The 9167-nt window shown below is 48.1% G+C and overlaps 1 protein-coding gene across 1 annotated transcript; it reads right to left on the bottom strand.

The window, feature by feature from the left end:
* Positions 1–961: 961 nt before the first annotated feature.
* Positions 962–5697, bottom strand: LOC127332837 (BTB/POZ domain-containing protein At3g49900). Its single transcript, XM_051359178.2, has 4 exons — positions 5398–5697; positions 5209–5281; positions 2770–3273; positions 962–1994 (listed from the first exon to the last, which is right to left on the bottom strand). The coding sequence occupies exons 1-4, from the start codon at positions 5616–5618 to the stop codon at positions 1143–1145; spliced, it is 1650 nt and encodes a 549-aa protein (XP_051215138.1). The 5' UTR covers positions 5619–5697; the 3' UTR covers positions 962–1142.
* Between the last annotated feature and the right edge of the window lie 3470 nt (positions 5698–9167).

The raw sequence follows: 9167 nt of genomic DNA, 5'->3' as shown, positions 1-9167 counted from the left end.
AAGTTTCGCTTCAAGGAGGCACGTTTGGCCGCCGCCGAATTTGAAGCCATAGGCACGACAGTTGGCTGTCACACCGGCAGCTTTTATAAACCTCGAGGACCTGAGGCTTTTCTGATCACGCATGCCCACGCCAGCTGAGACACATACTGTGATATATATTGCGGCAGAACAATCTCTGACAACGACGAATATGAACCAAAAATAAGCTAGCGGAAGAAAGATAAAAGCAGCACTCTCTGAAATAATCGAATGCGCGTCGTTTCCTTTGTTCATGGCTGCCAACGATCCATAGATCTGAGTTGGATACTTGAAAAATACCACATCAGCAGTGCTTTGGAACTCGTCTGATGCTAGAGCTGTTCCAGATCAGCGGTGTGATTTTCAGTCGGGATCCATCATGGCGGAGTCGTGGAAAGCTAGGATCCATGGTAGCAGAAACCTTGGCCGGGATCAATGTCTACGCACGCACGGAAAAACTGATTTGATCGCAACAGCCCATCGAGATGTAGCATATACATGGGTATATATGCACTACCCAGCACCAACAAGGAGTCCGTGCTGGACTCTAGCTCTACCTAGACACAGAGCTTGTTGTATGTAGGAAGGAAATCAAAACGCGCACGCGCAGCATGTTGTATCAATCAAGGAAACTAAAACGCGCACGCCCGATGTAGAAGGCGTAAAGAACGACGGACGAAAGCGCAATATGACGGACCAAACCACGGAAACGTTAGCTCCTTTATTATTAGGTATAGATTGTCGTGCGGTGCTCTCAGACCTTGCCGTGCTAAGTGTCTTTGCCGTGCGTGCTGCTTGGTGCGCACGGCAAAAATGTCTTTGCCGTGCAGCGGCGCACGGTAATGATTGGCTACACGGCAATGTCGTTTTCTCCCGTAGCGCATATGAAGTATCTTGTAAAATCCAACACAATGTAGCATGCAGACATGGACAGAAAATCGTATGATCGTGAGAAAATCAACAGTTCAGATATTGTGAGACTGACACACGTGTATATACCGCAACAATCAGAGAAGAGTCATATCATAATTAAGCACTCGAACTCTCAAAGTCTCCACCATGCATTCGCTATGCACCCATATTGCCTTGCCGCCGATCGATTCTTCGTGGTGCATCAACATATGTCACGCCATCGACAGGTTCCTCCGGTGAGTCCGAGTACTCCACTCCCCCTTGCAGAGCTCCTCGTCGCGGCTGGCGCCTTCTAGCCCCGTCGAGCATGACGCGCGCGCGCCCTTCTCGCCCACGCGGACATCAGTCCCGGCGCCATCGCTGCTCGCCGGTGGCGCGACGCCATTCCCTGGCCTCCGGACGAACAAGTTCTTGAAACCGTGCACCAGCCGCGACTTGATACCCACCTTACCGCTGAGGCTGTCTTTCGAGACGGTGGTGGCTGTGCCGGTGCCGGAGGACAAGTCCTCGCCGTCCCAGAGCCGGCTGCGCGGGATCCGGAAGCTGGCTGACTTGGCGGAGACACGGTCGATCGCGGCCGAGGCCGTGTGCGCGGCGGCGGCCGCCTCCTCGGAGCGGCGGAGGCGGCAGCGGAGGCCGGCGAGCTCGCGCTCGAGGGTGTCGATGCGGTGCCCCGTGGCCTCCATGGATGCGCGGATGTGCGCGGACTGGCGCATCACGGCGTCGCGCTGGAGGATGTCGCCGAGCGTCATGCTGGCGACGTCCCCGGCGGCCGCGGCCGCGGCGACGGCGCTGCTGAACGCGCCGGAGATGGACCTCTTGAGCATAGCAGGCGGCAGTGGGAGCGGCGCGGCGGAGACGGGAGCGGCGGCGTGGTGGTGTTGGGTGAGGAGCATGGAGTGGTGCGAGTGGAGCTGCTCAACCAGCATGGCCTGGACGACGAAGCGGAGTGGAAGGCGCGGGTTCTGCACCAGGTGCATGAAGAGGTGGTGCGACAGCTTGCTGCAGTTCACGTTGTAGCACAGCCGGCTCTTCTCCTCCTCTGTCAACTTCCCCTTGTGATTCTGCACCCACATCCATGTGGAAAAGATGCAATGCAAATCAGCACTGTACAGAACAAGTAATTTTATCGCCATGAAAGATTTAAGCAAAGGGAACCAGCTAGTTCACGATCTCCCAATATCTAAATTACTGAAATAATAAATAAATTATATATATGAACATAATTAGGGTTGAGATTTTTTTGTTCCCGAGCTCCAATGATCCTGCTATTTTTTTATTTAAAAAATCTGAAAACCATATTTATGAGTTTCATATTTTTTTTAGATGTAGCCAATGGTGTTTCCGACAAATATGTAAAATCTCAGTTTCAAATACATTGTATTTCGAAGTACACAAAACGAAAGACAAAAATATAGATATAAGGAGTATGCGTATTTTCAAATCTTCATTTTTTAATCACATTTTTTTCATGTAGCCCACAACACATATAATTTTGGGTGATTGCGCTGTATGATAATCATTGACAATGTCAAGAATTCTATTCAGATTTTTTTAAAAAAACTTGCAAATATGATTTTTTTTTAAACAAAGGGATCACTGAAGCTAGGGAGACTATTAATAATAGCGAGCAGTGGCGTGGTGCAGAAGCCAAGCATAGTAAACATGTATGGAGTACAAGAACTCATCTCATCTTCTAGGAGATACCCTGTCTTGAGCAAATGACACTCAACTTAAAGCTAAAGCAAAAGAATAATCTTTACTGGAACCAGTGTCATCCATATCCAACAAAAATACTCTGCAGGTGAATCGAATGGAGGCATATGCAGCAACCTTTACCTCGAGGTAGTGATCCACGATGGTGTACATGAGATCGTGGTCGTGCGTCAAGCGCGCGCGCATGGCCTCCACGACCACCTGGAACTCCTCGAGCGGCAGCGCGGCCACGTCCTCCAGCCACCCGCAGTCGGCGCCGCCGGACGCCGCCAGCGTCTCCAGGCATCGAACGATCAGCGCCGCGCCTGCCCCGGCGACCTCGCCGACGAGAAACGTCGTGCACGACCGCAGCACCGCGGCGGCGCGGCCGTGGTCCGTGGCAACCTCCTGGAAGAAGTAGTCCTCGGCGCGGCGGGCCAGCCCGTCCTCCGCGCTCAGCTCCAGCCAGTCTGCTGCCGCCCAGGTCGCGGCGAGGTTCGCGGGCGACAGCGCGACGTCCGCGCCGTAGCAGGATGCCACGGCGTCGGCGAATGCGTCGACCGTGAGGCCCGCCGGTAGGTCCAGGGCGATGTCGTTGGACTCTGAGAGCTGCCGCTTCAGGTAGCTGCTCTCCGACGTGATCGGGTCCTGAGAAAAGAATGACGCGGTAAACAATATGTACTATCAAATTTAAAGAAAAATGATTGTACAACAACCAAAACGTACTTGTGCGTCTTGTACTATCAAATGAAGTTTTAACACGAGGAAGAAAAATCGTACCAATTAGGACAGAGCTGGGGGCATTAGATCTGGCAGATGGTTGGACATTTGGGCGAGCCCACAAGATGAACAGAGACAAAATAAGAAGGTTGCACATTTGCTGCCATTAATTGTATCTTTATCGATTTCGTACTCTATGGCAATAATACGGAGTACGTACAGTTACACTATGGCAATAATGCTTGGTGTTTGGCCTTTTCGGTTCTGCAATGCGAGGGAGGAACAGAACAAGAAAACAATGTACCTTGTGTCTGTCGAACTCAGTTCCGGAACTAAACTGAACTTAGTGTTCGCGCTTCAGACTACTATAAAACTTGCAAATAAGGAGCCACAGCCAAGTTGAAAGCAAAACGGCAGTCTGTTCCGAACTTCATAATTCGAAATTTCAAATCCCAGCACGTAGTACTAAGATCAAGTGTAGCACGAACAGTACGGCCGACTTCATCAATAAGTTTTGAAATGATCTGTCCGTCTGATCACTACATTTACTCAGATCTCCCTTGTGTCGGCCAGCATGAATGCAATGGGCGATACCTACTTACTTAGCCAGCAGTACGTACGTCGACACTGTCTGGTACTCTGGTCCCGATCCATGTATCCATACTCTAATTCCGGCAGGATCCCCTGTAAATCTACCGTCGGATTCAATACGGGAACTGCCCCAGCACATGCGTTCGAACATGTACAGGGACCAAAGCCTAATCAGTACTCGGTTCAGATGAAGAGGAGCAGCATTTCACATGTCAAAAGTTCAGTTCGAATCAACAATGCAGGTAAAAAGGCAATGCAGGAGCAGGAATATTAGTGGAGTGGCGCTGCTACTGTCAATTTGCATGTAGAGAGGCAGTAAGCTTGTCTGATTCATCAGTTACTCCTGTGACGGAGGTTACTGAAAGTTTACGATCCAACATACGTAGCTAGTGCGCTAACAAAGGCAAGGGTGTAAATGTGCCACAGAATGGTCATCAATTGTTGTCTGTTCGAACGACATGGGTAGCTGTTCATCGTGAGGCAGATGCTCTGGCATTTGTCTATTTGGGGCACCTTTTGGTCACCAAAATTTAAGCTAGTCCAAAACATTCAAACGCTTTGCTACATCTATAGAAACCTCCGCTTTACAACGTTTTTTTTTTCAAGTTAAGAACGAATTGGTTTATCTTTTTACTAGGATAGGAACAGATCTCTGACGTTTGAAACATTGGGCTGCCAGAACTTTGTCTGAAGCTCGCGGGAACTGAACTCTGTCCTGGTGAATTCATAGTGCAGTTCAGCCAAACCATACTAAAACTTGCAGTGCTGAACCTAGTAAAAGAGACAGGTACGCGCGCAGAGTGAATCTATGGGCACTGCCTTGTGGTGCCAGGAGAGTGCACAGTAACTGCTGCGAGTTACTACTCCTCGTCCCTTAACCGTCACAAGAAACGTCTGACGACGTGGGCGTGGACTCATGCGCTGTCATCTGTGCGCACGTATCCAGCAGGATCGTATTGATTTGCCATAAATAAATTTCCTTGCTATTTTTCGAAAAGGAAATTTGGCAGGAAAACTGGCAGGAGTTACTAGTGCAGGAGACTAAACGCTCGGTTTCCTTTTGCTCATGGATGGAAGGCGTGGAAGTTCTTATGGGAACGTTTGGCAAGTTGTAAAACTCGATCAATGCTATGGCATTTTAGAAGACAACTGGTTGTGCAGAAGAAGAAAACGAAACTAAGTTATCATCGGCGCCAAAGCGGTGTTAACGAGGGCGGTGAATTTTGTATCTGAGGCGGTGGTTCGAGAGAGGATCGGAGCGGTCGATCTTACCCTGTGCAGAGGGAAGCAGCGCTCCTGGACACGCACGATCACGTCCGGCTTGCGCGATCCGTTGGCCCGCGACCTGAGCACGGAATGCGAAGCGATCTTCAGTTAGAAAGAGGCAGAATTCCTCCTGTTCATCTTAATCCACGACGAACTGAACTGAACTGAACGGAAACCTTACGGTAAGGTACGTACCATTCTCGCGCCGCGGTCCTGAGCACCGGCGGAAGGGAGGCGGAGTGCGCCGCCGCCGCGGAGGGCGAGCAGGACGCCGAGGTGGGCGCCGAGGACGAGATGGTGGGCGAGTTGAAGCAGTCCTCGGTTTCTCCCTCGTCGTCGTCTTCTTCCTCCTCGTGGTCGTCCTCGTAGATGGTGTCCACGACACCGAGCTCCTGCCAGCTTCTGCCCATTTCCATGGTTGCTCGATTCCTCCCTCACAATTCTTGTCCTATCTACCAGCACCCGGGAGGGAGGAGGAGGAGGAGCGACGGCTCAGCTCTTGTAGGAGGGGGCCGGGCGGCCGGGGTATCGAATCGGGATGGCAATGAATGCGTGCATGTGGATGGTAAATGCGGTGGCGCCCCCCGCGCGCGTCTTCCATCGATCGATCGATCGCGCTCTGTCCTGCCCCTGCAGGCTGCGCCGCTGCACAACTGCTCCTGCTCGTGTGCGTTATGTTTTTGCTTTGGTTTCTACCTCGGCCGGGGGAAGGGGGTCGATCGTCGACATCGATCGTGGTCTGGCCAAGGGGGTGCACGGGGTTCCGTCCGTCAGATCGTGCAGTGGAGGGTCCGGATCCATCAATGCGAGGAAGGGACGCCAGCAGCAGCTGCTAAATCCAAGAACGCCACAGGTCACCTAAGATTGGCATTTTCAATGTGTTCCAGTGAAGCAAAGTTTTTGTTCACTGGATTTATATACATACGACCATTTTAGATCAGACTGGGTTTTCAAGCTGGGTTGTAAGTATGACTTTCTATTTTCTATTTATGTGGTATATACTCCTCCGTATTGAAAATCTTTAATTTTCCTTTTTTTGCAAAAAATCCACTGATCTAATAATAATCATCAACATTCGTACGAATAGTCTCGGCCGAAAAAGATACACGGTCAAAACAAAGTAGTACAAATAGCCCCAAAATTAACAAATATGTATACAAACCACCTACCAACGACTTCAGAAACCAACACGAACTAAAGGCACCCCGCCTTCCTCGCCCCTCCATCATCGGAGCCAAGCAAAACTTATCGTAATAGAGCTTGTTGTAGTAGACAAAGGGAAGTCATCATGCTAAGGCCTCAAAGAACCAACGCACCAGAGCAGCAATCATCACCAATGATGATAATCATAGATCAGAAGAGACTAACGTGAAACCACATGAACGAATACAAAATTGATTGGATACCAGGAGATCCGCCAGGCACACGACTCTACGCATCCTCCACTAGTGCTAGACGCACCACCGGACCGAGCATAGGGCGGGAAGGACCTTATTCTGACTTCAAGATGCAACCACCAACTCACCATCCCCAAAAAACACTGAAAAGGAACCTAAGGAAATTCCCTGTTAGAGAGGGGCCGTGGTTCACCACACCTCCAAGGCCCCATGGCCACCGGAATCAGAGCGGACCAGTAGAGCCACCGGCAAGGAGAACGGGACCCTACATAGGTTTTGTGGCCGCCACCTCCTGATCGCCTCTGCTGCCTTGTACAGGTTCAGTTATTCGCTTGCTTTATTTTGCATACCATTTTTCTTTCCGTCTGATATAAATACTTGTTTTTTGTTTGTTTGTTTGACATATTTTATCTTATATTTTAGTTAAATCTGCAACGAGTATTTACGGACGGAGTCAGTAGCAAAACGGAGGAAGAACTTCTGTACTCGCCGTGACGATGAATTGATGTTCTTTTTTGGGCTCGACAGAACGCGGCCGGTTCGTCCATTGATTTTGCAGCTTCCGTTTAGAGGTGTGAGGTGGCGGTTTAATTTGTCTTCATGGGCCTCCTGCACGTATAACGGCCACATGGCCGGTCATCGTCCGAAAAAACAAGTTAACCAAAAAACAAAACGGTTACTTCGACGACACGCACGGCAAAGGGTGCGCAGCACGAAACGCAAGACGATCCAGACGTTAAACATACTGTAGTATATACGGTGATGTACTGATAGTGCGTACATCGAGGCGATGCGTTGTACGTAACTGCGTACTATTTTGTACATATACGTGTGCTCTGTTTTTGGCGCGAAAGATATGCTTGGCAATTTTGGTCCGTGCAATCAATTCTTGCATCCGTATGTACGTACGTGTACGGCCGGTTGTGCATGTTGATGAAACGATGATGATCGTTGTCAATTGTGATGCAACGCTGTAGTAATCGTACCAGATGTCATGATTTATGTACCGAGCTACCGAATGCTCTTGTCAACTGCACAGATGTCAGAAGATATTGCCTCATCTTTCCTTGTCTCCTTACAAAAAAAGAAGAAATCAAAAGAAGTTGAATGTTGCCTTAAACTGGACTGACATACTCCCTCCTTCCAAAATGCAAGACCCATTATTTCGCATGGCTTTTGATCCACACTTAGACCACCGACATATGTGAAACCATATGAAGTAGAAGTGTATAAATGGTATTGCTGCATTTGTCTTGTGAAATTCTTACGTTTCCTACATTTTATACTAATTGTATGGATACATTATAAGTATAGATCATAGGTAAAGTTGTGGATTCAATTCGTTTCGTACATATTTCATTTTCGAACACCGATTGCAACAAGTACCATTGTAAATGAGCCCACAAACCTAGAAAAGACCCCGAATGAAGAAAAATTTACAACAAAACTTCATAAGCCTCACATTCACTAAAATCACCATCACTGCATCATCATAGATCTGAAGCAACAATATATGGACAACATCGACAACTCGACCACTGAATTACCTGCAAATACAAATAGACTAGAGGACAAAACCTCATTGAACCATCATAATAGTTGAATTCATAGTCACACAATTTACGAGCACATAGTTTACTTATGAGGCCTAGGGGTACCTACCCATCTAGTTATGTAGCAGCGATAGCATATAGTTCTACACCAAGTCAATTTCCTTGTTGGCGAATACTTGAAAGAAGCGGCTGTTGAAGAAGACAATATTGTTGCCAATGATGCCCACCGAACATGCTAATGGTTAACAACAAAGTATCAACCGATAGTCTAGTGGTATGACTTTCATTCGAGAAAACACCTTCATCACCGAAAGAAAATTAATCTTCGCACTCATTTGCCTGGAGACAGAAATCCACTCCCCTCCGCTTTGTGACGTCGAAGAGACATCGGGGGCATATGGAGCAATTGTATCTGAGGGTGAGTGCTAGCGGCAGAATAAGAACATTTTTTCTTCAAATTTTAACTATTTTAAGTTAATATAATTAATCTTGTACAATCAAAAAGAGATGTGAATCAGCTAGCTTTAGAAAACTAGTGTAAGGGCAGCGCTAGTCCTCGGTCACTGATTTGGGGGCATAAAATCGGTCGTTGTCTGGCCATCGGATCGCGATTCGGCCTCCAAAAAACAGCCACGACAATGTTTGCATTTACCCCCTCAGATTTTCTGTAATCAGCCCGCGGTCTGCAGCCACTCTAGAACCGTAGGGGTATACTACTTCGCCCCAAACCATCCCAATATTTACGTCAAATATGCCACCTTGGAGATTTTAGCCTATAACAGAGAGTATTACACCACATACCAAAAGATTACCCTATCACAACAAATCTTCCAAATATCTTGTAATACTACGAAAACAAGTGGTTAACTGATACGTCTCCGACGTATCGATAATTTCTTATGTTCCATGCCACATTATTGATAATATCTACATGTTTTATGCATACTTTATGTCATATTCGTGCATTTTCTGAAACTAACCTATTAACAAGATGCCGAAGTGCCGATTCTTTGTT

The sequence above is a fragment of the Lolium perenne genome, chromosome 2, assembly GCF_019359855.2.
Source record: "Lolium perenne isolate Kyuss_39 chromosome 2, Kyuss_2.0, whole genome shotgun sequence".
Taxonomy (NCBI): domain Eukaryota; kingdom Viridiplantae; phylum Streptophyta; class Magnoliopsida; order Poales; family Poaceae; genus Lolium; species Lolium perenne.
The sequence above is the reverse complement of the archived record's forward strand: the minus strand, read 5'-3'. Positions and strand labels throughout refer to the sequence as shown.